This window comes from Gadus macrocephalus, chromosome 7 (genome assembly GCF_031168955.1).
Source record: "Gadus macrocephalus chromosome 7, ASM3116895v1".
Classification (NCBI taxonomy): Eukaryota; Metazoa; Chordata; class Actinopteri; order Gadiformes; family Gadidae; genus Gadus; species Gadus macrocephalus.
In genome coordinates this window covers 12,755,635-12,781,957 of record NC_082388.1, presented here as the reverse complement: position 1 = coordinate 12,781,957, position 26,323 = coordinate 12,755,635, and the positions used below count along the sequence as shown (strand labels likewise).

Genomic DNA, 26,323 nt, shown 5'->3' with positions numbered 1-26,323 from the left:
CTTTTTACTCAGACATGTTTGAGTTGTAACTTATTGGCAAACAAATCTTACTCGCTCTGACCCTCTAGTTCACTAAAGTTGTGTTTTTGAATAAAAATGGGGACCAGTCCAAGTGAAGATGTTACCACTTTGCATCACTGACTTATCTGAGACTTTTCCGTCTCTTCCACATAGAAATGCATGACGTAGACGGTGCTTTGCTAATAGAGGGGGTACCGAACATGGTAGTTGGCCAGTTTTAACCAATTGCATTATTTAGGAGGCCAGGGATTACTTTTGTTTGAAATCCTTAAAAGAAACGTTCTTTGACATTTACACTTTAAATGGGTTGTTCCTGCCCTAATTGTTTGTTTCTGGCCAACTTGGATCCACAGACTATTTGTCTAGAGCCCTTGGGGCTTGCTGAAAGGCTAATGCCACATGCATCCTTGTAATGCAATTCACCAGTTGTATAGGTGACATCCCTTGTTCTGAAATGGAGGGACTCTCAATGTCCATGCTAAATCATTGCTTTCTGGGCAACAAAGCGGCTTTTCAGACCTCGTATCCATGGCAACGACTATCCCGCCCTCTTCTTCAAATCAAAGGAATCAGGACAAGCAGGTAATCTGATCTTTAAACTAGCAATGTCTCCGCCCCTGTTTTGGTCTTCCTTGTAACTAAAGTGAGCTCAGCCCTGCGTCCACACTGAGCGGAGCCTACTCACACACGGGGCCGACTTAGTTCAGCTTCCTGTTCGATCCAGTGGGAGAAAGAATGCTGGTTCTGACGATCCACTTGTGACTGACCGGGCTTCGTCTGGCGGAACGGCTCTCTGAAGCTCGGCAGCTCTGCTACTACCATGGGAAACCAGGTGGTCGCCCTCCTCCTGGCCCTCCTCGGGTTCTTTGGAACCATCTTGATCTGCGGCCTGCCCATGTGGAAGGTGACGGCGTTCGTGGGCGCCAACATCATCACGGCGCAGGTCTTCTGGGAGGGCCTGTGGATGAACTGCGTGATCCAGAGCACGGGTCAGTCCCAGTGCAAGGCCTACGACTCGGTGCTGGCCCTGCCCCAGAACCTGCAGGTGTCGCGGGCGCTGGTCTGCGTCTCCATCGCCGTCAGCGTAGCGGCCATCGGGCTCACGGTGGCGGGCGCCCGCTTCACCAACTTCCTCCGCGACGACGGCCGCACCAAGATCAGCGTGGGCATCGCAGGAGGCGCCGTGTTCATCGTGGCGGGGGTCCTTTGCCTCATTCCTGTCAGCTGGTCAGCCTACACCATCATCACAGGGTTCTTTAACCCCATCGCCACCCAGGAGAGGCGGGGCGAGCTGGGGGCGTCCATCTACGTGGGATGGGCCTCCGGAGTGCTGCTCGTGATTGGTGGAGGAATGCTATGCAGCACCTATAGATACTGAGGAGCTAGAGCCGCATGGTTCATGCGTAGTGTGCATACGTAGCAGGGGAAGTTAGGCTCACCCAGGCTGCTTGGGTCAGTGTGTGTACATAGCAGGGGTAGATGGGTCCAACCGGTCTGCCTGCATAAATGGAAGTTAGTTATAGGACCACATTGTTTAAGCTCTGAATTGTCTCCTTGTTCCATGACGTGATAAACTGATAAACATTATGTCGCTCTTTTTCAACAGTTTGTAATATTTGAAATGAACATGTATGATTGAATGTTAGTAATTTCTTGTATTACCGGTATTTGCAAGAAAATAAATGAATATATTTTCTCATTTTATTTGGTGTCTTTGTCCGGATAGTCTTCCCTTCGTAGAAACCAAGAACAACGCAATGCCACTTTGCTGCTTTCACTGCAAGAACGGTTGTCCATTTAGCAAAATGAAAGACCAAATAGGATGGTGTCATTGTGGTTTGTTTACGGCCCGTCTCAAACATAAGCAGAAGAACCAGATCAAGAAAGGGCCTGGAATCACCCTATGTATATTTACATAGAGCAAAAACACATGATCCACGCAGCCAGCTTATTTTGGCTTCTTCAGAGCAGTCTGCTATGAGGGGAGAAGCAGCTTCACTTCACGTGTCTCTACCAACCAAACAACACACGATTATTTTAATGATGCCAAAGAGGCATTTTTAAGCAATAAGTATAACTAAATTAACTCACTTTTTGCGGCAGTTTTTCTTTTTCAGAAAAGTTTTTTGAAAACGTTTCCAGGGAAAAGAGGATTTATTTGGGATGGAAGGACAAGGCAGACTGATAGGGGGTCTGGCTCTGGTGCTGGTGGGGATCCTGGGAGTGGGTCTGACGACGGGACTGCCCATGTGGCGAGAATCATCTTTTGTGGGTGCAAATATTGTGTCAGCACAAACGGTACGTAGTAAACATTTTTTACAGTATTCTCATATGTATTTTCTATTACATTTGAAATGGCAACTCTGCTATCCAATCAGATGTGCAGTTCAACCGCTGCCCCAGTAGACGTAGGAGAAGTATTTGTTACTTTGTACCCGGTCGGCAGCGTCATGCTGGACCGACGAGTGGCCCCGCTCCGCTCCAACACCGCCTCGTCATCCATGTCTCAAACCTTCCAGATCTGGGACGGCCTGTGGCTGGCCTGTGTGGTCCAGTCCACGGGCCAGATGCAGTGTAAGAAACCGTCGGGCATCACCTACACCACCGACCTGCAGGCGGGGCGGGCCCTCACGCTGCTGTCCATCATCCTGGGCCTCATCGGCTTCATCATCGCCATCATGGGAGGGGGCGTGGCCAACTGCAGCAGCGCTCCACCCGACGACTATTACACCACCAGTCAGTCCGGCACGCGGGCCTCCCAGAACAAGGTCAGGGCCTGTCTGTCTGCACTGCAGTGTCTGTCTGTCTGTTTGTCTGCACTACACTGTCTGCCTGTCTGTCTGTCTGTCTGTCTGTCTGTCTGTCTGTCTGCACTACACTGTCTGTCTTTCTGACTGTCTATCCGTCTATCTATCTGTCTGTCTGTGTGTCTGTCTGTCTCTCTGCACAACAGTGTCTGTCTGTCTCTCTATCTATCTGTCTGTACAACAGTATCTGTCTGTCTCTCTGTCTGCACTACAGTATCTTTCTGTCTGACTGTCTCTCTGTCTGTCTGCCCGGTTCTCCTGGTCCTCCTGTTCCCAGGCCGCCCTGCTGGGGGGGCTCCTGTGTCTGGTTGCGGGGGTCCTGTGTCTGGTGGCGGTCATCTGGTCGGCGGCGCTGACCGCCTATGTGAGCAACGACCCGCTGATTGTGACCTCCCTGAAGCGGGACGTGGGCACCTCCATCTACATCGGCCTGGCCTCGGGGGTCCTGCTGCTGCTGGGCGGGGCCGTGGTCTGCATGGTGTGCGGGAACAAGCCTAGCGCCCCCCAGCGGGTCTACCTGCGCCCCCCGGTAGAGTACAGATATGCCGCCCCCTCCCAGGACAGCCGGTCATGGCGCAAGAACGGGCCGTACGACCAGCCCCTGGAGACCCGGGACGGCTCCCGGTACCCAGCTTGGAGCCCGGGGCCCAGCGCCGCCTCCTTCCCAAGATAACGGTCCGAACGGGCGCCTCTGGAGCGGGACGCCCCCGGCATCACCGCCCCCCCCCCCCCCCCCATTGTAAATGGTTCTATCTATTTCAAAAAATAAATAAACGTGTCGACAGGCAACAGGTCGTAGTTTACTTTGTATCACACCATTTCCTCCCTGGTGTTGTTGTTCACTTTAATGTCGTCTGATGAGATTCCTTCGAAAAAACCAGTTGTGGGTATCCATGAGGAGGGGGAGGGCTGATCCACTCCTCTGTTGTTAGTGTGACGCCCAGAAACCCAGCTCGGCCATTCATTGTTACCTCCAGCTCTGCCGAGGAGGAAACAGCCTTCACAGACCGTGCCTTCACTCCGTCCCCTCACCTGACCTGCTCCGGCTTACTCCCCCTCCTGGTGCGTTCCTCCATCAGTGCTCACCATGGTTTCTACTGGGAGACAACTGCTGGGCTTGGCCCTGGCCATCGTAGGCTGGATCGGCGCCATCTTGGTGTGCGCTCTGCCCATGTGGAAGGTGAGCGCCTTCATCGGCGCCAACATCATCACGGCGCAGACCACCTGGGAGGGCATCTGGATGAACTGCGTGGTGCAGAGCACGGGCCAGATGCAGTGCAAGGTGTACGACTCTCTCCTGGCGCTGAGCTCCGACCTGCAGGCGGCGAGGGCCCTGACCGTGGTGTCCATCGTGGCGGGCGTAGTCGGCATCCTGCTGGGCATCGTCGGCGGCAAGTGCACCAACTTTGTGAGCGAGGAGCGGGCCAAGAGCAGGATCGGCATCGCGGCCGGCGTGGTGTTCCTGATTGCGGGGGTGCTTGTGCTGGTGCCGGTGTGCTGGACGGCCAACACCGTCATCCAGAACTTCTACAACCCCATCCTGGTGGGGGCCCAGAAGAGGGAGCTGGGGGCCGCGCTGTACATCGGCTGGGGGGCCGCCGGACTGCTGCTCCTGGGGGGGGCCCTCCTCTGCAGCTCCTGCCCGCCAAGCGAGGAGCGCCGGCCGTACGATGCGGCGTACTCCAAGGCGGCGAGCAGCAGCCGGGCGTACGTGTAAAGGCAAGGAGCCACGGCGAGGTTGAATTGCGGAAAGACAACCATACAGACGCGCTCACACATACAGTCCGATGTGATATGAAGCATTGCCTCATGCTTCCGCTGCCTGGAAACTATGCTGTGTATTGTTGGCTTGACGCTTTGTTGAATGTATTGAATGTGAACTCGTTGCGAAGTGTGTCCTGAGTCACGCTGCTCCACGAAGCCTGAGTCGGTGCAGCTGCCTGCTGGTCCCTCACTAGCTGCCATGGAGAGGCCTGGCTTTGAGCCACCAGTGGAGTAGACCTGGAAATGCTTCTCCTCTCCACCAATCTGAATGTCTGCATCTGCCTTGTTTAACTTTATTATTTTTTGATTGTGTGCGTGATTGTACTATATCTATGTACAATTTCTTTATAAAAAATGAATAAAGTGTCAGTGATGATGACAAACGCTGAAGAAACCTGTCTGTCCAGCTTCTCACTCTAGGAAGTATTTGCCGATGGCAACTTGTAAACTGGTTTAGGAACAGGTCTGAGAACAATGTTAGGCATACTTTAAAAAGAGTAACCTGAGGGACACACACACACACATACACATACACACACACACACATACACATAAGCCTAGTGAAAAGCATGGGTAAATAACAAGGTAGAATTTCCCTTCAAATGATGACTATCTCTCAGTCTTCTGAAAGACCTGGGGCAGGTGAGGATGGAAAATACTGTTTGCATACAAATAGAAACAGCAAAGAGCAGTCTATTTTGGTTTCGTTTAGACAATAAATACCTAAGAATTAAATCAAGAAAAGCCATTATTTGTGGGTTTAAGGATGGATTTATAATAAAATTATATTATAAATATAGACATAGATAAGATTTTTTTTTTACTTTTCCTTCTCAGCTCTATTATTCACCAGTTTAATATAATAAATAATAGAATAGAACATAGGCAACATGCCAACAGGTTTTATCCCTCAAATCCACAGAATGAAAACATTCATACTTTCATTTCAATCTGCATGCACACCAACCCAGACTTAAACAGATGATGTCATTGGCCACCATAGTTACCTTCTCTGTTTGGCTCTCTCTCCACCCCCGCCCAGCCCACCCCAGGGAGTAGGCGTGGTGAAATATACACCTGAGCGCTCACAGACAGCTGCAGAATGGAAGGGAAGCAGGCGGTCAGACAGGACTGACGCTGTGAGAGGAAGAGAACGATCTGGGGTTTGAGGCAGCGGGAACGGGTGAGGCTTCCGATGGGACCCAGAAGAAAGGCCCACCTGAGGAAACCCTCCTAGGATAGAAGGAGAAGAACAGAACAGAACAGAAAGATAGTGGCTGGGGCGAGTGAGAAAGAGAGCGAGAAACCGGTTGACAGGAAGTGGAGGTTCAAGAACTTCCTCTTCACAGCGGCGATCCCAATAAAGGCCAAGAGAAGAAGACCCCCCTACGACCCCTCAGAAGCTGCTCTCCCGGGGGAAGCCGTCCGTCCATCGAGCCTCCCCGTCTGCGATGGCTTCGCTGGGGATCCAGATGCTGGCCAGCGCCCTGGCCCTGATGGGCTGGGCGGGCGCCATCCTGGGCTGCGTCATGCCCCTGTGGCGGGTCACGGCCTTCGTGGGGTCCACCATCGTCACCTCGCAGACCATCTGGGAGGGCATCTGGATGAGCTGCGTGTGCCAGAGCACGGGCCAGATCTCCTGCAAGCCGTACCAGTCCATGCTGGCGCTGAGCTCCGACCTGCAGGCCGCGCGGACGCTGACCGTGCTCGCCATCCTCACGGGCGCCGCGGGCCTCCTGCTGGCCTTCATCGGCGGCAAGTGCACGCGCTTCCTGGACGACGCGCCAGGCCGGAGCAAGGTGATGGTGGTGCTGGCGGCGGGAGGCGTGCTCATCGCCGCGGGACTGCTGCTCCTGATCCCCTCGTCGTGGACGGCCGCCTCGGTGGTCAGCAAGTTCTACAGCGCCAGCAACGACGCCCAGCGCCGGGAGATGGGGGCGTCGCTGTACATCGGCTGGGCGGCGTCCGTCATGCTGATCCTGGGCGGGGCGCTGCTCATCGGCTCCTCCTGCCCGCTCCGACCCCCGGACGACGACGAGAGGAGCGCGTCCGCCGTGCGCTACGTGGCGGTGCGCGTGCCCACCGGGTCGGGCCGCACGGCGCCCCGGACCCCCGTGTCTCCGCCCGCACCGCAGGGGTCGGCCAAGCTGCCGTGGGGGGAGGGGTCGGCGAGGTCGGAGGGCAGCAAGGCCCTGTCCACCAAGTCTCAGCTGGAGAGACCCGGGTCCACCAGGTCTGAGCAGAGCAGTGCCCTGTCCACCAAGTCGCAGCTGAAGCGAGCCGCCGCCGCCGACGCTTCGCTGGAGTCGGTGAAGACCGAGGGCAGCGAGGACGCTCGGTCCAACGCGGTCAAATCATACTTATAGGAGCACGACCCCCCCCCCCCCCTCCCCCCCCCCCCCCCCCATGCTGCGCCCTGAGCCCACCGCCTCCATGCGGCTCCTCCACAAACACTGCACTGTGTAGCGATATAGCATGGACTCACCATTTCACTGTTAACCTGCACTATTGACTTTTCATGCAGTGACATGGTTTGAGAACATATGCCTGGCTATGTTTAGCAATGGGTGATGATACGCTTTAGACATGAAGGATTTGTTCAAAACCTTTTTGAAAAATGTTTGATATGTTGAAGATGTGTAAGTACATCTTCAAAGCTCTAGTGAAGATGTTTATTTGTGATTGTTATGACGTAAATGTTGATTCTTAATTAACGAAGACGATGAAGTTAACGTGCACTCAGATTTGAGGGAAACTTTCAATGTTTTAGTATGTTGTATCCCATTTATAGATTAGATAGATTTATACATATCCTATTTCACCTTAACTGAAAGTAATTGTTTTTTCGTGGAAACAATGGAAGGTTTGAAATAGGAGCTCACTATCTGACAATGCTCTCATGCTTTTACAAACCACATGGTAAACTGGTTTGACAGAAAGTGGGCTTTCACGAGGCCGGGCAATACAGAGAGGCCTTGGATGACATTAGGTTTCACTGCAGGGCGCTCTGCCTGTCCGCATTGGAAATTTTTTGCATATTCAAATATGGTGTTTCGATGCAAACAAGAACTTTTATGCTGAGCAAAATGCACATTTAGTTATTATTGATATATTACATATGAGTTTTGATATTGTATTCGTGTACAAGACAACTGCCCGCTTATCCTTTTAAAACCAAGTTTATGTGTTGTACATTTACATTCTTCAATCTAAAATCAACATTTCTTATCGTAGTTCCTTCTGAGAGGACATTCATATCAGGTAATTAGGTCTCCAGAATAGCAACTCATGGGCTTGGAGATTTACTTTCTGTAAACGATAAGACAGCTTGATTGATGTTTTTGTTTTTATTTTAGATTTATTATGAACATATTAACAATGCTCAGATGGACAGCACAAAGGAAGTTTCAAAGGCTTAAGTAAATTATCCTATGACTACAATATAGCGATTTATTATTTCGCATTCCCATCTCCTCACCATATTGATCGTTTTCACAAGTGTCAATTATGTAGACGACCCCATGTGTTTAAGCTTCAGTTTTGTTTTATCTTTGTCAGTTATTATCCTTGGGGGGGGGGGCATGTCCCCCCTTTTCATTGGCAAGGCTAAATCAACTTCTTGCCACGGGTGAAAAACAATCAACGATATTGAGGAGAAGTGAGGTCATCTGATGGAAGGAGGCAAACATAGTTTAACATAGTTGAAGCACTTTGATTTAGAAATGTGACACTGCTGTAAAAGCTCTACATCTAATAAAAATATAAATTGTAAGAAAATAAATGACTGACTTTGGATCTGATTATAATGGCTGCTCTGTACTCCAGTTCCTGTGCTACATGTGGCGTCAGGCTCAGTACTAAGAGCAGCTACTGCGCAACATGGCCGCCAGCGGGCCAAAAGCTATGATCACGTTTGATGAAATAGTGTTCATCCTTGATCAGGACTAACGTTATATTATCAGGTGGTCCAGATGTCAGGTATAACCCCTGCTCCTCTTCAATAAGAACGCACAGGGAACTATAAACATTTAAATCATACTCTTATGAGGGAATGTTGTCGTTTTGTCATCAGTAAGGGAACGGAACCTCTATAATCCTGTTGAAAGTGCACCACATCACATTTCAAATCCTTTAGGAAACCATCTCAAACATAGGGACCCCTCTACAACACTGCACTGGACTCAATCCACTGGAGGGGTATCCATGAGGGGCCCCTCTTTGGGGCCCCTCATTCATTTTCTCCCCTGTAGATGTAGTCCCCTACAGCATCCCATGTTCTCTGCTGGAGAAAATAAGTGTAAGTGTAGCGTCCTCATTCTGGATATCATCCACCCTAGAGGGCTCTTTACATGTGAAGGGCCAACACGGCCATTTCTCTGGTTCCTGCCGCTCCAGGGGCCTCTTCCAGGGGCCCACTCTGTTACCACGCTTTTTCATTCCACCATTGAATGGGAATTTTGTATCTATCCCTGTTTTGATTTAGCTTAGTTGCTCTCAGCCTGAGTCTAAATCAGATTTTATCTGATGAACTACAAAAAAGTAAAAGGTCCATACAGTTCAATTCTCGTCCCGATCCTTTTGATGTCAGTGCAGTGGCGCCCCCAAGGGGTGGCCCGGGGGAGCTTGAACCCCTGACGCATGCGCTGCCCCTGGCGACACACATATGCGTCGTATGCAGGAGATACCTCTGCCTGTGTAAAACATCAGGTCATAATCATTTTCATCAATAATGAATGTTTTCATAATAGTTAAAGTCAAATAACATGAAAAGGAAATGTTTTGGTCCTTATAATCCATATTCTCCTTCAGATAAAAGCTGTATATATGAATTTTTGAGGGTAAGGACAACTAGTTTATTTGAAGAACAATTAATCACATTTACAGAAACTCTTAGCAGATAGGATCTCTAACTTTTCCAATGTCCTGTTGTCACCTGACATGCTTGATGTTCCTATGCAACCAAAATAAGGCTTATTGTTCAGCATTCATTCATTCACCAGACCTTTTTTTTTATCAACCACTTGACAGAACCCAATCCCAATGTTGCCACTGATAAATGTGCAAGAATTAAACTTGGTTTTCTATACAAATGTCCTACCTGCAATGGCTTATTTCCTCTCTGTATCTGCTCAATTCAAGAGCCCCTTGCAGAATACCAGGGTAAAAATCGAAGGTTTACTGTGGCGTTAGTCGCACAAATGATCAGGTCGATTTCTGATGTAGGATCAATAGGTCTAATTAGTGAAGCTCCAGTTTGATGCTCAAAAGCAAAATACAAAAATCCTTTTCCATGATATGAGGTTATGATTAGAGGTGATAGTTAGAGAGAGAGGTCAAAAAACTGTGTGACTCCACGCCTGTTAGTTAACACAATAAAGTTCCTCTCACCCTTCAAAATAAAGTAATTGAATGTGTGCATACACCAAAAATAATGCAAGTGAATTTCAAAATAAAATCTAACATATTCGAAATGACTACAATTGACAATATTATATTATTTCACTTATGACATTCCTAACATTATCCTAACATATTAACTTAAATAAAGCAAATAGGCACTAAGGCTCCTACATCTGATATTCCTAACTGGTAGGCTTGTTTTCTGTGTGTTTTGAAAACAGCTAGGTGCATAACCCCTGGGTGCTACAGGGGTTAGGCATCTCTGTCTACAGGTAAGACTGCAGCCGTTGAGGTTTGAACCCAAAACCTCTTGCTAGGAGAGAAACCCCCTCACCAGTAGACGAGCCTGGCCCTTGGAGAACGCATCAGCGGATTTGATGGAAGCCGTGGATCTCTAAATGCGTTAGGACGTTTCTGACCAATATCTGTGTATAAGTCGAACATGATAATAAGAAGGAAACTGAATCTCGTTTTTATTGGGTCGTGCAAAGTTTTGTATTTTCCAGGTATGACAACAATGCAATGACTTGGTCATCATTGGAGCTACATCTGAAGGCTAAGCTTAACAGGACCGTTTAAAAGTTTAACAACAAGATGACTTTTGTCAGTTGAAAATGTTCCTGTCGGGACTAATAAAGCGTCTGTGAACATTTGTAGATAAAGTGAGTCCCAGACCAATGACGTCATTGTCCTGCCGAGGTTGCAGAAATCCTGAGTTTGACGAGTTAATGAGTTCATCAGAATATGGCTAGACTGATAAAAATGAACCTGAAATTGTTAAGACCAGTAAGGCTGTGCAGAGTCCCTTTTACGGCGCAATCAGGAATTCCTTTGTGTGTCAGCAGGATATCTTCCCAGTACAGCATAACGTATATGCAAACTCAGCGAATCGTTTCAACAGCCCTCGTTTCTTAAAGCATAGGGCTGCATCATGGCTTTACATCAGAGACCCTGTATATGTAAACACAGCCGCCGATGTAGCCCACCTCATCCACCGACACAGCTCTCTCCCACTCCTCCACCTCCGTCGCGGTCACACGACTCCACAGACCTTCGTCCTCCATGAGCTTCAGCTGCTGCTCCAAACACGCTTTGTAAAGCACGTTGTCTCGGTTGCTTCTGGTGGTCATACAGACGAGGCCCCCTAGGGGAGAGAGGTCGGAGTATAGAGTCAAGTGTCTTCTAACGAGCCAGGTCTTTGGAGGTTGGTTTGAGGGGCATCAAAAGGTCTCACCTGGTTTGGTGGCCTTACACAGCTCTTTGGCAATACAAGCTGGAACCTGACCATCGCTAAGCGCTCCAACAATTAACACCACATCAAATGAGCCTGCTGGACAAAGTGGTGTAGTTACCGTTCTATTAGTGGTAAGAGGGAGGCTTCACATGTTCTTCACAATAACTACAATAACAACTGGTTCATTGGTGATTATAGAATTTTTCGATCACATGATTGAAACCCTCCGATAGAACAACGCAATGTAAGATTCTGAGAGGTTTAGATAAATTGTATTATTGGTTGTTCCATTTGTTCCAGAAAGTACAACATTGGCTATCTAATATAATAATAATATCTATACTAGTAGGGAATGCACATGTTTCATGTGAACGGATACACATGTCTTGTGCGAACCGTTACCCCATGTCACCGGTAGCTGGTCTTCTCCCAGCATGCACTGCCTGACGTCTTCGTAGAGCCCCGTGTTTTTGGCCAGCTGGAGCATACCCTTGCTTCCGTCAAGGCCAACAAGACGTCCAAACCCGTGCTTCTTCATCTGCCAGAAGAAGGGCCACGCTTAACAGTTTCCAAATACTATGACGGCAGATATTAAAAGCAGTCGGTTCACACCAGCCCAGGTTAGTTCTCACCTCTGCAGCCACCAACCCGGTCCCACACGCAACGTCCAGCACCCACGCCGCCCCCCGCTCCCCGGGGAAGTGGGCGGAGACCAGGTCGGCTGCTAGAAGGGGCGCACGGTAGTCCAGGAGAGACACATCCTGCCGGTTCATCCACAGGAGGAGTTATGTATAAGACTGCTACATTTATATGGAGTTGAGCCTAATATAGCTAGCACCTGGAATATACTCTAAATTAAATAGCAATATTGTATAACTAGGTTACTCGAGGCTAGAGAAATGTAATATATCCAACAAATGTATCTGAACGTGCAAAAAGCAATGTTTGACAGTATTGCAACTGATATTTTTGTTTTCACGAGATTTTATTTGAATCATGATGCTTTGTATTACAACATGAGTGTAACATGGCCCATGCCACACCCCACCTAGGGGTCTTTCCCGGGCTCCTTCAAACATAAAAGACCTTGGTGTTGACAAGCACCCTCACCATGTTAACATCTCTGAGTGTGTGTGTGTGTGTGTGTGTGTGTGTGTGTGTGTGTGTGTGTGTGTGTGTGTGTGTGTGTGTGTGTGTGTGTGTGTGTGTGTGTGTTGACGGTTGGATTAAAGGTTACCACCTGGACACGCCCACTTGTGATGTCAGAAGAGGCAGATTTCAAAACGTCTTGTAACGCTAGCTAATCACGCTCACACCTGGTAGTATAATATGTCACCTTTAACCTTAGCCCACCACACACACTCCAACGAGTTTGCCACTTTTTCCAAACCAGAAGCTTACCTTGTCATAGTTCTCTGACCACGTGTTGTAGAACTCCACCTTTTCTGCTGGTGAGAGGTTCATGTGAGCTGATAGAATAACGTCTTTCACATTGTCCAACGTCCTCGTCTCAGAAGACATTTTGAATCAACCTATGTACAGAAAGGTACACCAATTATTTTGATTCAAGCTCACTAAATAACTATAATTATAACCGTTTATACCACAGCAGATCAGTGCGCTTCATCAAATCAAACTATCGACCGGGTTCACCGCGGGAAATATTCTAATTCCAGCTGATTAATCGATAGAAACAATCAGTATTCATTATTGCTTATTGCATAGTGTAATATGAAATCCTAACTACCACCAATAATTACCAACGTCAGTTTAACCAGTGTAGGTCTGTATACAGCGTCTATCGTACTTACGTCAGCTGGTCTATTATAGCCTTGAAGTTTATGTTCCTCAGACTACAGCAAGGCTACTGAAGGGTTTACACGGCGGACTTAGGTAAAGTTATGGTAGGACGGTGGACGTTGGACGTTATGGAGTTGGATATTCAACGGACATTGAGCCGGATTCAGCGGCTTCTTGTCCCCCAGTTTCACGCAGTGTGGCAGCAGAGGATTGGTTTCACTTATGCCCCATTTCCACTGCAGGGTGCGGAACGGATCGGATCGCAAAGGTGCGGTAGGGAGGGGGCAGTATAGCCCAGCTCAGTTCCGAGGTCGCGTTTCCACTGCCGACAGTACCCTTGGTGGTAGGCCGGATGTCAATCGCCGCGGCAGCTACGTTAACATCGTAAACAACGTCTTCCTCCGCAAGAATGCAGACGAACGTCTCCACCTCCTTGTTCGCCCAAGCAAGCTTTTTACGCGACATGTTAATTGTAAAGAATAATACCTTGAGGCTACTGTTTGTTTGTTTTTATCCCCGCGTCACCCGGAAGTGACGATTCTGTCGACCAATCAACGGAGGGGGGGTGTAGCTAGAATTCCAGGGTACCCTTTCAGGCGTCTGGTCTCGTTTTGGGTACCGCAACGGAGGAGTCCCTAGAATGGGGTCGGAACGGGTACGGCAAAGTCCGGGTCACGCCCACTTTTGGCGGTGGAAACGCGATCCGACCCGCACCTTTGCGATCCGATCCGTTCCGCACCCTGCAGTGGAAATGCGCCATTAGGGACCGTCAATCAATTACAGTTTGAATCGTTGTTATTTGCATTACCTTCGTGCTGACTTGGTCATATCTAAAAAATAAAAGAAAGATAAAATAATGTAACTGAATTGGTCTCATCTAGCAAACCTATTTTGATTGCTTATGTGTTATAATAACATAAATATTTCACCGAAGAATAAATGCAGAATTACTTTTTTTCAATAGCTCCCATGTCATGACACACATTTTTAAAAATCATTTAATGCTTTAGTGCTCTATTTTATATTAATATTTAATTGTAAAATTGTTAGTGACCTATCAGCTGGAACCAGTGGGAAGGAGGTGTTAGTGACCCACATCTGGAACCAGGGGGAAGGAGGTGTTAGTGACCCACATCTGGAACCAGGGGGAAGGTGGTGTTAGTGACCCAGCTGGAACCAGGAGGAAGGAGGTGTTAGTGACCCACAGCTGGAACCAGGGGGAAGGAGGTGTTAGTGACCCACATCTGGAACCAGGGGGAAGGAGGTGTTAGTGACCCACATCTGGAACCAGGGGGAAGGTGGTGTTAGTGACCCAGCTGGAACCAGGAGGAAGGAGGTGTTAGTGACCCACATCTGGAACCAGGGGGAAGGAGGTGTTAGTGACCCACATCTGGAACCAGGGGGAAGGTGGTGTTAGTGACCCAGCTGGAACCAGGAGGAAGGAGGTGTTAGTGACCCACAGCTGGAACCAGGGGGAAGGAGGTGTTAGTGATCCACATCTGGAACCAGGAGGAAGGAGGTGCTATGACCCAGCTGGAACCAGGAGGAAGGAGGTGCTATGACCCAGCTGGAACCAGGAGGAAGGAGGTGCTAGTAGTGACCCAGCTGGAACCAGGAGGAAGGAGGTGCTAGTAGTGACCCAGCTGGAACCAATGGAGATGTTACTGATCCACAGCTGGAACCAGGAGGAAGGAGGTGCTAGTGACCCATATCAGCTGTTGCCTGTTGATGAGGATGGAACGGTACCAGTAAATTAAATATGTCTTAATCTCCCTCTGATGTTCAAGATATTTGGTAAGTATTCAGGTAGGTATTTTATTTTATACATGTCAAAAATATATATTGTAACAATATTTTCCTATTCCAAAACCTATGTTAAGTCCATAATGTCATGTCGCGGGAACCACACCGCATTGCACATAAAATAAAGAATAAATAGTATTTTAAACGTGACACGCCAGCATAGCTTGTTGTCCCTGGTGAACATGCGCACTGCGCGGAGATGCATTTCTGTTTCTCGCCTGTAGTCTGACCAAACCAACCAAAACAGCTAAGCTAACTGTAGCTACTCCTGTTGTCTTTTAACCTCTTCATCCTTTCCATTAATACGCAATAAAACCAGATAGCCGTAGAATACTTTATTTGCGTGAGACAATTATGGCGATTTGCCAAGTCTGCAACTTTTTATATTATTTATTTTGGTCTGTTTTTGTGGCACAGTTGGAAAACTAACGCTAGCTAGCTAACTTTTCAACCCACTGTACGAGTCCCATCGTCTCCACCATCACAATTTAACTACAGGATTTATTAATTTTCCAGAGGACCAGCCCGTGATTAAGTCATTGCGAAGGTAAACTATGGATGTGTAAAAATGTAATCTGTTCTGCACAGTTTAATGGTATGCTATCCTACACATGCCCATCTGTCCATGTCACGTTCATCTTTCACACGCATGTAATAAGTATGCCCAGTGTGAGACAATCTTCTTGTCCTAGTTTCCTTTTGTAACCTAATGTGTAATAGATGGGTCTTGTATCCCCAAAAGTGATGAACTCGAGTACAACTTTTTCTAGCGTTCGTGGTTTGGGCAATATGCATTACAGCAATGTGCAAAACAAAGATCTTTTAATGAAGTGAATAATGTCTGTTTCTTATTTTACAGTCCGTTTTCGTTCGATTCCTGGTGTCCCTTTTAACTTCAGACCTCCAAGATGTCTATACTGGGCTTAAAAAAGAAACAACCAAAGACCTTTAAAGTCAAAGTCATCACCATGGATGCTGAAATGGAATTCAGCTGCGAGGTATTGAATCACTTTCAGTAAAGCGACTTCTTCCCATTTGTTTTGATTTTTTCAGTTGGTTGTAGTTAGCCCCTTTCTTGGCAGGCAAGGTCATGTTTTGAGGGCCTGATTCTGTGAATAAATCTGTTGAACCTCAATCAATACCAATCAGCTATCTTTGTCATAGTCTTCATGGGGACTATACATGGTGTAGGACATGGCAGTGGTAACGGCCTATTCACGTTTCTCAAACACAGTCCTCTCCATGCATTCATAGTTTCAACTACATTCGGAGACCTATCATATTAGCTATCTGTTTTCTGTATTGATCATTCACCTCAAGAAGTTGGGTCTACAAGCTAATGTTAACTTGCACTGCAGGATGTGAATATAGCTTACTTTTGATAACATGACAGTTTGCAGTTGTATCACAACAGTTTGGTTATGGATACAAACCTTCTCAGAAATAGTGATGGTCAATCTTTGGAGAAGAACAGTGAAAAGAACCTCAAACGATCCCAACAACACACAAACTGCCATTCACTATTTTTTACTTCACCACTGGGCTCCGTTGAAGAGGACACACACACCTATTATTGGGTGTGTGTGTGTGTGTGTGTGTGTGTGTGTGTGAGACCATTGGATATGTTTTAGTGGTTTATGTAGGATGTAGGATGTAGGATTAGCATTTCACTTGACCTCCTCCACACAGAGAGTCAAAGCCAGGTGTTTTTCTGTCTCCCCTGCAGGTCAAGTGGAAGGGGAAGGACCTGTTTGATTTGGTGTGCAGGACGGTTGGTCTGAGAGAGACCTGGTTCTTTGGCCTCCGCTACACCGTGAAGGACACGTACGCCTGGCTGAAGCCTGAGAAGAGGGTAAGCATGCATCACTTAGTAAAGATTAATTTATTTAATGCTCTTGAATGTGTCAATTTAGAAAAGCTGCATGCATTGATTTCTAAATGCCCAAGGGCAGGAAATGAACTAAAAACAGGGCAATGCCGCCATTCGGTCCATCCATATCCCGCTTACTGAAGCTAAGCCAATCAGCTGCAAAGGTTGACTGACACCGCTCAACAAACACTGCAGACGGCAGACTTCTCTAAATGAAGTGAAGTGTATGTTGTGCGGGGAAATGGAGGACCCCAGCTGATTACCAGTCCCCAGTTCACATGGTGGGCTTGTCTCATATTGTTGTATGTTTCTGATGATGCAGGTCCTCGATCAGGAAGTTCCCAAGGACTCACCGATAACCTTTAGTTTCTTGGCTAAGTTCTTCCCAGAAAAAGTAGAAGAAGAATTGGTCCAGGAGATTACGCAGCACCTCTTCTTCCTTCAGGTGAGGATGCGACTGCTTCTGCTCTTTGTAAAACACTACTATGGGAACAGGGTTATTTTCATCTGCATTCAGGTCAGGTTTACCTTTCACATATGGCGGTTAACTAATGTTGCAATTACAGTTAGGGTTAGTTCAAGTATCAAGTTTTCATCAACAATATTTGACCAAATGGAGGTGTTAAAGGTGTTCTCTATTGCTATTATGAATTAACATCAGGTGTTGGGTTTTTAGCTAAGGAGCGGGCACTCACGATTCAATCATTCCTCAGCTTTACTATTGAGTGAGCTAAAGACAAAGCCCTTTATTCAAACTGGAGCCCATTTACCCTTTATAGGCTAGCGTACCTCTTAAAACTCCTTCAACATAAGATTAGCTTAATTTATTTTGGTCACACTGCAGAGTTTCACCCCACAGTAAGACATTGACATGACTGTTGGCATCTAGGCTAGACAACAGGTGGAAATGCAACGTTAAAGTGTTTTTCCCTTGTTCACTTTGTGACTTACACATAACGTTTGATAGGTGAAGAAACAGATTTTGGATGAAGAGATCTTCTGCTCTCCCGAAGCCTCGGTTCTGCTGGCGTCCTACGCTGTCCAAGCCAAGGTAAGTAGCTCCTACTGAAGCAAAGGAGACCTTGTGGAACCCTTTCCTGCTCTGCACTATCAGATATCATTGAGGCATCAAGTACTTTAGGTCTGTTTTGGAGTGTCTCGGTAACCATTTTCCCAAATCTCTTTTCTTTCTTTTTAATTAACGCAGTATGGGGATTATGACCCAAACTTCCACAAGCCTGGGTTCTTAGCCCAAGATGAGCTGTTGCCTCAAAGGGTAAGTGTCTGTCTGTCTGTCTGTCTGTCTGTCTGTCTGTCGCCCTAGTATAAACCTGTCTGCCTTCCTCAGGTTCTGATGCAGTACCAAATGACAGCGGAGATGTGGGAGGAGAAGATCACTGCATGGTATGCAGAGCACAGAGGTATCGCCAGGTACAACATCATCATCCTAATCTCTCCTGTACAGAAGCTGTTAAACTATACTCTAGGCGTATCACTGCCAACAAGGCAAATGAGATGCGTTGCTGTAAATGCAATCTAAACAAGGACTTCGCAAATGTACCTCTTTCTGTTAACCAACACTGAGCATTAAAGCCCACATGGCTGTCGGTTCATGTGTGTTCATGTGGGACTATTCCATCCATTGTGTTAATGGGGTTTGATTTAGTCAGTACATGCATATTAGTTTATGAAGTGGTCATAAATGAGGAATAGAATTTCTGTCAAATGAGGTCAGACTCTTCTTATTGTTTTGCTTTTGTTTGGACCCCTGCAGAGATGAAGCTGAGATGGACTACCTCAAGATTGCCCAGGACCTTGAGATGTACGGCATCAGCTACTTTTCCATAACTGTAAGAATTGTTGTTGTTTTTCCAACTCAAACACTGCTGCTCGGTCTTCTTTCCTAGATTCCTTGAAGTTTTCTTTTGGGATGCTTCCTTTGTTCTCAAATACATGTGGTAAGCCGAAGGGGGACACCTGGCAGAATAAACATTGCAATCCATTTAATGTTAACAAAAAAATCCTGACCAGAAGTCTATTAGGTATTTCATCGCCGGCTATGAAAATATGTTGCTCACCAAGAAGGTGAAATTATTTAGTCTGTTTATGCCAACGTGCTTATTGTTATGCGAGTGAAGTGTGGAAGAACAGAAACAGTGTTTCCATTTAAGTCACCCGACCAAAGCCTAAAATGAACTTTGCATTTCTTGGATCCATTAAAAAAATATATAAGTGTAACCTCCTCACAGACCACAGATACACAGCCACTCAGTACATGTGTTGATTTCCTGCTTGCGTCCTGTTTTTGTCCAAAAAATAAATGACAGCAAAACAAGAGAGACACAGACCTGCTGCTGGGTGTGGACGCCCAGGGTCTCCACATCTACAGCCCCAACAGCAAGCTCAACCCCAACAAGTCCTTCCCCTGGAGCGACATCCGCAACATATCCTACAGCGAGAAGGAGGTGGGGACTGGGCTGTGTATTAATGATTACTTTCTGGTGTTGCACCTGATGTTTCATGATCTGGACTAGCTGTGATAGGCCAATAGAGGGCGCTATGGAACTGCCTACCTGGGTGGAAATTATTTTACATTTTCTTTTGAAAAAGTATAATTCAAATAAGTTGGCGTTTATTTTAAATTCCTTGTGGCTTGTATATTACCCGTAAGCCGTTTCTAACTTTATTTCCACAATCCAGTTCACTATTAAACCCCTGGACAAGAAGAAAGACGTGTTCAAGTTTTACTCTTCCCAGCTGCGTGTCAACAAACTGGTGAGTTCGGTTCTTCATCGATCAGATGGAATTTCTCACAAAAATTGATGAGGTGAGCCATCTAAGGGCTCTTGTCCGGGACTCTTCCAGATCCTGCAGCTGTGCATCGGCAACCATGACCTGTTCATGAGGAGGAGGAAGGTGGACTCCATCGAAGTGCAGCAGATGAAGGCTCAGGCCAAAGAAGAGAAGGCCCGCAAGAAGGTCCGCTTTTAAGACATGGGCCCAACACACCCCCACCATCCCGTTCCCCTCTGCAGATCAGTGTGGCCTTGATCCCACCGAAACGATTGGACCATTCAGTGCTCAGGGAGTTTGTCCTGACCAAAAGGAAGGCCACAGTCTGCCGAACTTAAAAAAAAAAAAAAAAAGATTGTGGCGCCTAAGAAGGTTGTAGCGAACTAAGGGGCAATTAAAAAAGTTTGGTCTGAAATAACAACGGTGAAAGAAAAAGGCATGGCTCAAGTTTTATTTATTTGATTTCATATTTGGAAATCAATTCCTCTCCAGCCACGGCCAGACTGATTTAAAATTCAAACTGTGCTCTGCAGTCCTGCTGAGGTCCAACATGAAAAAGGACTCTTTAGATGAAGTGAACCTATTGAAGTAGTACGATTAATGGAATACGATGAAAGCACACCTGCTGCGTCATGTTCTCGGTGGATTTAGTTGTGATACTTTTCAGAATCGGAATCTCTTTATTGTCATTGCACAAAGTGCAACGAAATTGGGGTAGAGGCTCTCAAAATAAGAGACAAAACAAACTAATCGAGACAAAAACAGCATCAATATTCACTGCACTCAAGTAGGCCACACCCACTGCGCTCCAAATGGTTTGGAGTTCTCCGAAAAGTCTCTGAAAAACGACCAAATGCATTAATTAATCTAAGTACTTCAACACTAACAGAATGGTTTATCTGTTTGTCTGCATATTTAAATTGAACTTAGTTTCAACCCTTCGCTGGCTCTCTCTCATCTTTCTCTCTCTCCAGGTGGAGCGGCAAATCCTGGCCCGGGAGAAGCAGATGAGGGAGGAGGCGGAGCGGGCCAAAGAGGAGATGGAGAGGAGACTCTTTCAGCTCCAAGACGAAGCACGATTGGCCAATGAGGCACTGGTGAGGGCGGGACTCCCTGGAAAGATTCTATCCCACAACGTTCTTTAAATTGCACGCGTCACGCCTGCGACCAACATTTGATCCATTTACAAAAATGGTCAATGTTGCAACCGCTGCCTCAGCTTGGTGGCTGGCATGACCTATTAGAGCAGCGCGAGCTAGATCTCTATTTAAATATCATATCAACACAGGAGGTCTCTGCGGGAATACTGTGTCCGAGTGCTTCCCAGGAAGTTGGTGTTTAAAGCGCTGTAACTGTAACGAACCCTAACCGTTACCATGAATACAACTACGGATTTATCTGGGTTTGGACATTGTCGGATACAATTTGGATAATGTAAATACAGCACTCAAAAACCTATCCAATATTATAATACGTAAACGTTAGTCTACCCTTTTTAACCTAATAAGGCGTTTCCTCCCCAGCTGCGGTCAGAGGAGACGGCAGACCTGCTGGCGGAGAAGGCCCAGATAGCGGAGGAGGAGGCCAAGCTGCTGGCCCACAAGGCCGCCGACTCGGAGCAGGAGAGGCAGCGGCTGGAGGTGACGGCCATGAAGACCAAGGAGGAGAAGAGGCTGATGGAGCAGAAGATGAGGGAGGCGGAGCAGCTGGCCGTCAAGCTGGTGGAGCAGTCGGAGCGGAGGTCTGCAGCGCGGCCACTTACTGTGTTGTTTCCCCCGCACAACTTTATTCACACATTTCCTGTAACAAAGCTGAAACGTATGTCAGGAAGCATCATAAAGGTGGTCAGAGGTTATTTTGTACAATTCCAGGGTGCTAGTCAACAGCCAACAGCCAACATGTTAATCCCGAATTCTCAGAATTTCACCACCTTCTCAAACCAGTGTGTGATGCACCTGATGTTCCCTCTCTTGAAGGACTATAGACGGGCAATTCATGTATTTTTATTGATTGATCTTCCCTTGCCATACATTGTTCAGGGCACCCTCCATTCAGCTGGTGAATGAACTGGTGTGGTCCTGTTATTTATCCTCCTCTGGTCTGCAGGTTAAAGGAAGCTGTAGTGTAGTTACCTCTCTAACTGGTGTGCAGGTTAAAGGAAGATAGTTGTTGTAGTTATCTCTCTAACTGGTGTGCAGGTTGAAGGAAGCGGATCACCTGAAGCAGGACCTGACTGAGGCCAAAGACGCGGAGCGCCGAGCCAAACAGAAGCTCCTGGAGATCACCAAGACCACGTACCCGGTACGCCCAAGTTCATACCCTGGTGTTTTATTTCTCCGACAAATGTGACGTTTTAGGGTTTAAAAAAGACGCCTGTGGTACATTGGGTTTGCACGCATTCGACGTCACGCTTCTAGTCCAGCCCTGGGTCTAGGTTCCTCCTCCCATGTTGATAATAGATTGTGCTTTGCAGCTCATAGCGGCCTACTCCACGCCGCCTCCTCCCCCGCCACCCCCTCCCCCCGAGGCTGCGGAGGCCGGCTGCGACGCGGCATCCATGCGTCTGGACTTCAAGGACTCGGACATGAAGCGGCTGTCCATGGAGATCGAGAGGGAGAGGTATGGGACCCCCCCCGCTGTGTTCGCCCCTTCGGGGTCTCTCCTCCTCTCGTTTGTGGTGTCCGCCCAGTTGGGTTGTACCCTTTTTAGTTTCCCCCTGACCCGCGTCCCGCCTCCTCACCCTGGGCTCCCCCTGTGTCTCTCTGCCTCACTCCGAGGTCTGCCTCGTACTCTGTTAACTGATGTGTTGGGACACTTTCTTCTCCCTGTTCCTTTGGTTTTTACTCGTGTGCTAACAATTCCCCCGCCTCTCTCCTCTGCCGTCGCTGTCGCTCACTCCTTCACTCTCTCTTTCCCCCTTTTCATCTCTCACTTCACCCCCCCCCCCCCCCCCCCCCCCCCTGCTCTCTCTCCCGCAGGCTGGAGTACATGGAGAAGAGTAAGCACCTGCAGGACCAGCTGAAGGAGCTGAAGACGGAGATCGAGTCTCTGAAGCTGGAGGAGCAGCAGCAGCAGCAGGCCAGCCTCTACAGCCTGCGGGGGGATGTCCGCCAGTACGCCCAGCCCCACTACGCCCAGCCCCACAGCAACGTGAGTATGCCCAGCACGCCGGATTAACCCTTCTACGGGGTTCAGTGCGTCCCCACGTGGTGACTAGGAGACGCCCCTCTTGTCAGAGCCTCCTGCATTTATAATGGCGCATAACGTGCTCACATGGGGGCAGCACAGAGCTTTCCAACCCAAATCTCAATCCCGTCTGAAAATGGAACGGTCTAGACAGAGTGCTCCAATGAACACGTGTTGAAATAGCATCTGTGTGAAAAAATATAAAATGTCGTGCAGAGAAACGGCTGCTAGATCACTATCACTGAGAACAGTGTTTAGATTGATCCGGATGCGAGTATTGTATTCTTACGCCTGGCTTTCGTAAACAAAACCCTACGCCTGGTTCCTGCTCGACCAATCAGAGATGAGTCAACACAAACCACTGCAGAGACGGGTGACACGCTATCTATAGATAGCTATAAAGATAGATATCTATAGAGATGGCTGGTTATGTAGAGATATTGATCTAAGATCATGATGAGTGTCTCTTATGCATGTTAAAATGAAATGAGGGGTCAAGTGACATGCTTTTAACATTTTGTTTCTGTTGAGAGATTTGTTGCTGGTAAAAATGACAATTCTATCAATCAACTTGAAACATGAACATGTGTATATATTTGTATATATGTTCCTATAAGTACTGAAATGTAACCTGAATACTAAAGTGAGTGTTTCTGTCCAGCGGAACTCTGCCTACATGTCTCAGATGGCGTTCTTTGAAGAGGTGTGATCCGCAGCCCGCCGTCTCCTCCACTGCTCTGTTTACTATCCACACTTATCTTTCATTTCATGTTTTTGCTACTTTGTGATATTACCTTCGATCATAAGACACTTTCACACAGAAGACATGAGTGACCTGTTCCCCATGAAGAGACTCTCCCCGCCCCCCCCCCCCCCCCCCCCCCCCCCCGGACCTGCGCCTCAAGACCATGGCCCATTTTGTACACTAAAGGTCTTTGTAATGACAGGACTACCAACGCATGACTTCTCGGTGCGCCCCGTCCGACAGCCCAAACCCACAGTGGTGTGCGTGGATGGATTGAGGTTTGTTTGAATTTGATTTTTTTTTAACTTTTTTAATAAGGGATGTTATTAGGTGAGTTTTTTTTTTTTTTTTTTTTTTTATAAATGTCACCAGATTTTCATTAAAGCCCTAGCAGTCTCTGGCTTTTTTTTTAAAGACCCAAACCAGCTCAGGCCAGCTCACTGAAGTCAGCATAAACCTGTAAGACTCAAAATGAAATGGGTTATCAGTCATCAAAGCTGAACCATGAAAACATGTCCATTCTGGAGATCAGGAGACTAGTGCCTGGGCATTCCCAATGTCCATCCTGGAGATCAGGAGACTAGTGCCTGGACATTCCCAATGTCCCTCCTGGCCTGGAGATCAGGAGACTAGTGCCTGGACATTCCCAATGTCCCTCCTGGAGATCAGGAGACCTGTGCCTGGACATTCCCAATGTCCCTCCTTGAAATCAGGAGACTAGTGCCTGGACATTCCCAATGTCCAACCTGAAGACAAGTGCCTGGGCATTCCCAGTGTCCCTCCTAGAGACTAGTGGCTGGGCATTCCCAGTGTCCCCTCCTAGAGACTAGTGGCTGGGCATTCCCAATGTCCCTCCTGGAGATCACTGCCTGGGCATTCCCAATGTCCCTCCTGGAGATCAGTGCCTGGGCATTCCCAATGTCCCTCCTGGAGATCAGTGCTTGGGCATTCCTTATGTGCCGAGGACTGAGACCGGGTGCTGCCCGCTGCGTTGGGCTGAAGACCTCCTTCTGGGACTAAATGACTTTCACCTTCCTAGTCGGAAAGTTATCTGTCCACATGCTGCGAGCACACAGCTGGGACATGTCAGAAAGGGATCACATGGTCGGTGACATCAGAGACTGCCCCAATCAGTATTGGAACATGTCCGGCCTCTTTTTGGACTTGCACCTGTTTGTAGAAAGTACACCATGTGCCCACACCATTTCTAGTGCCTTATCGTGCTTTTCACGAGTTAGTCACGAATTACAAGCTCTTTGCCATTTCAAACTTTTAGCTGTGTAACTGTAGACTGTCGATGTGAGTTTTCTGTTTCTAGTTTTTACCCACGCATTTGTGTTACTGTGTTCCTATTTAAAATACTATACCTATGCGCTTTGGTGGTAATATTGGATTTGAGGTGTTGAAGATTGACGGACCTGATTAAGTTTCACTACAGATTAATGTTTTAATTTGCCCCTGTGTTGTGTGTGTGAGTGTGTGTGTTCCTCTCAGGTTTAGTAAGATAACAGCGTTTTTAGGATCCCTGACTTGTTCTGCCCACTGTTAACGTCTCTGTTCACCTGAGGCAGAAAAACTTTGAGTACACCCCAAGTTCTTTATTTAAGTTATTGCAGTTGACATCATCCCATGTTGTTTTATGAGTCCTTCATGTGTTCCATGAGATATGCAAGACTGCAGCCTTCATCAGTCTGTTGGGTATTGGATCTATGGGAATATGAACTAAGCAATGTCATGGTTTTGCTTAGTCGGTCTACGGCTTGTATCAATATCATTTTTTTTTTTTTTTACTGTTTGTTTTCCCCATCATTCTGTAAAGTATTTCATATTTGTATGTTGCAGAACATATTCTTAAAGAAATTGAAGTGTATATTTCATTACACAACATTTTCAAACCGTCAGTTTGAAATGGAAAACGCGTTCTTCCGCGGTTGTATTTCTTGTGATTGCCTCATAACCTTTAGTATTTGTATTTCTAAAATGCAGCTTTCTTGAAAACCTTGTTTCAGTTTTTTGCTACAATATTTCAATACAGTTCCTTTTTATAGTAAAAGCAATTTCCCGAATGGTAATTTGAGTTTAAAACATGACTGTATGCCTACATTAATAATAGCAGAAGCTTATTTGGTTCCTCAAACATAATGTAAATTATATTTGGAAAAACGTATTTCAGAACAAAATCGGCTGAGATTTCTTCACTTTTGTTTCCAACCATAGCGCTTTTCTAGACCTCAAGCTCTTTTCTAGACATCAGGCACTTTTCTTGACCTCGCATACCCTTTCAACGTTTTTTTATTACGATTTTGATTGAACACATAGGTTAACCATTTAAACTATGCAGATGTGAACTGGTGAAATTGGGTTGAAAATATGACATAACATCAAGTAGCTTTGTCTAATGGGGTCCGTTGACCCTCAACCACCCTTTAAACACTGGCCTGCGTTAATGAGCCCTCTGAGGCCGCCCTGAGATTGGAGCACGCTAGTCTCGGCCTCCTGTTGACCCTTATTAATCTTGAATACACCCTTTGCTCCTTTCCCTACCAGGAGCAGACTCATTCCTATAGGGTTCTGAGCCTGTGTTCCTACTAGCCACTGTAATAAGAGCAGACTCATTCCTATAGGGTTCTGAGCCTGTGTTCCTACTAGCCACTGTAATAAGAGCAGACTCATTCCTATAGGGTTCTGAGCCTGTGTTCCTACTAGCCACTGTAATAAGAGCAGACTCATTTAGGGTTCTGAGCCTGTGTTGTTCCGACTGGTCCCTCTAAAAGGGGCGTGGTCGGAGATCACCTGGTGGATGCTCACCAAGTGCCGTCGCTTGTCGGGTATCACTAAATCAACACTTGGAGCGACTGCACAACGATGCATTCAATAAAGTCTATCTAAATGGGGATGCT

The 26,323-nt window shown here is 47.2% G+C and overlaps 5 protein-coding genes across 7 annotated transcripts; 4 read left to right on the top strand and 1 right to left on the bottom strand.

Moving 5' to 3' along the window:
* The first annotated feature begins 148 nt into the window (after positions 1-148).
* Positions 149-1,723, top strand: LOC132460916 (claudin-like protein ZF-A89). The gene has a single exon (XM_060055896.1). The coding sequence runs from the start codon at positions 842-844 to the stop codon at positions 1,397-1,399; it is 558 nt and encodes a 185-aa protein (XP_059911879.1). The 5' UTR covers positions 149-841; the 3' UTR covers positions 1,400-1,723.
* A 244-nt stretch (positions 1,724-1,967) lies between these two features.
* On the top strand, positions 1,968-3,555 carry LOC132460897 (claudin-4-like). The gene is made up of 3 exons (XM_060055865.1): positions 1,968-2,319; positions 2,541-2,789; positions 3,106-3,555. The coding sequence occupies exons 1-3, from the start codon at positions 2,185-2,187 to the stop codon at positions 3,499-3,501; spliced, it is 780 nt and encodes a 259-aa protein (XP_059911848.1). The 5' UTR covers positions 1,968-2,184; the 3' UTR covers positions 3,502-3,555.
* A 33-nt stretch (positions 3,556-3,588) lies between these two features.
* Positions 3,589-7,825, top strand: LOC132460931 (uncharacterized). Its single transcript, XM_060055912.1, has 2 exons — positions 3,589-4,371; positions 6,014-7,825. Exons 1-2 carry the CDS (start codon positions 3,916-3,918, stop codon positions 6,956-6,958), a joined length of 1,401 nt encoding a protein of 466 aa, XP_059911895.1. The 5' UTR covers positions 3,589-3,915; the 3' UTR covers positions 6,959-7,825.
* A 2,157-nt stretch (positions 7,826-9,982) lies between these two features.
* mettl27 (methyltransferase like 27) lies at positions 9,983-13,243 on the bottom strand. 3 transcript variants are annotated; one of them, XM_060055882.1, is made up of 6 exons: positions 13,038-13,243; positions 12,628-12,758; positions 11,859-11,987; positions 11,629-11,764; positions 11,227-11,322; positions 9,983-11,136 (listed from the first exon to the last, which is right to left on the bottom strand). In XM_060055882.1, exons 2-6 carry the CDS (start codon positions 12,745-12,747, stop codon positions 10,922-10,924), a joined length of 696 nt encoding a protein of 231 aa, XP_059911865.1. In that variant the 5' UTR covers positions 12,748-12,758; positions 13,038-13,243; the 3' UTR covers positions 9,983-10,921. The 3 variants fall into 3 exon arrangements, with proteins under 3 accessions (XP_059911865.1, XP_059911866.1, XP_059911867.1); XM_060055883.1 differs by having other exon boundaries at positions 11,227-11,319; XM_060055884.1 differs by lacking the exon at positions 11,227-11,322.
* Positions 13,244-14,992: 1,749 nt separating this feature from the next.
* On the top strand, positions 14,993-25,508 carry nf2b (NF2, moesin-ezrin-radixin like (MERLIN) tumor suppressor b). Its single transcript, XM_060055757.1, has 17 exons — positions 14,993-15,376; positions 15,689-15,827; positions 16,556-16,681; positions 17,022-17,144; positions 17,667-17,750; positions 17,907-17,975; positions 18,048-18,130; positions 18,474-18,549; positions 19,027-19,164; positions 19,400-19,474; positions 19,565-19,678; positions 20,467-20,589; positions 21,016-21,233; positions 21,691-21,793; positions 21,966-22,111; positions 22,471-22,642; positions 23,340-25,508. Exons 2-17 carry the CDS (start codon positions 15,738-15,740, stop codon positions 23,385-23,387), a joined length of 1,788 nt encoding a protein of 595 aa, XP_059911740.1. The 5' UTR covers positions 14,993-15,376; positions 15,689-15,737; the 3' UTR covers positions 23,388-25,508.
* The last annotated feature ends 815 nt before the right edge of the window (positions 25,509-26,323 follow it).

Excerpts from the sequence above, each read along its gene's own strand:
- LOC132460931 (XM_060055912.1), top strand. The coding sequence starts at position 3,916 with ATGGTTTCTACTGGGAGACAACTGCTGGGCTTGGCCCTGGCCATCGTA. Across the intron at positions 4,372-6,013 it reads ACTTCTACAACCCCATCCTG|CCGTCCGTCCATCGAGCCTC; the intron begins GTGGGGGCCCAG and ends TCCCGGGGGAAG.
- LOC132460897 (XM_060055865.1), top strand. The coding sequence starts at position 2,185 with ATGGAAGGACAAGGCAGACTGATAGGGGGTCTGGCTCTGGTGCTGGTG. Across the intron at positions 2,320-2,540 it reads ATATTGTGTCAGCACAAACG|ATCTGGGACGGCCTGTGGCT; the intron begins GTACGTAGTAAA and ends CAAACCTTCCAG. Across the intron at positions 2,790-3,105 it reads CGCGGGCCTCCCAGAACAAG|GCCGCCCTGCTGGGGGGGCT; the intron begins GTCAGGGCCTGT and ends TCCTGTTCCCAG.
- nf2b (XM_060055757.1), top strand. The coding sequence starts at position 15,738 with ATGTCTATACTGGGCTTAAAAAAGAAACAACCAAAGACCTTTAAAGTC. Across the intron at positions 17,751-17,906 it reads CCTACGCTGTCCAAGCCAAG|TATGGGGATTATGACCCAAA; the intron begins GTAAGTAGCTCC and ends TAATTAACGCAG. Across the intron at positions 20,590-21,015 it reads GATTGGCCAATGAGGCACTG|CTGCGGTCAGAGGAGACGGC; the intron begins GTGAGGGCGGGA and ends TTTCCTCCCCAG.
- mettl27 (XM_060055882.1), bottom strand. The coding sequence starts at position 12,747 with ATGTCTTCTGAGACGAGGACGTTGGACAATGTGAAAGACGTTATTCTA. Across the intron at positions 11,988-12,627 it reads GGTCAGAGAACTATGACAAG|GATGTGTCTCTCCTGGACTA; the intron begins GTAAGCTTCTGG and ends ATGAACCGGCAG. Across the intron at positions 11,137-11,226 it reads GTGTAAGGCCACCAAACCAG|GGGGCCTCGTCTGTATGACC; the intron begins GTGAGACCTTTT and ends TCTCTCCCCTAG.
- LOC132460916 (XM_060055896.1), top strand. The coding sequence starts at position 842 with ATGGGAAACCAGGTGGTCGCCCTCCTCCTGGCCCTCCTCGGGTTCTTT.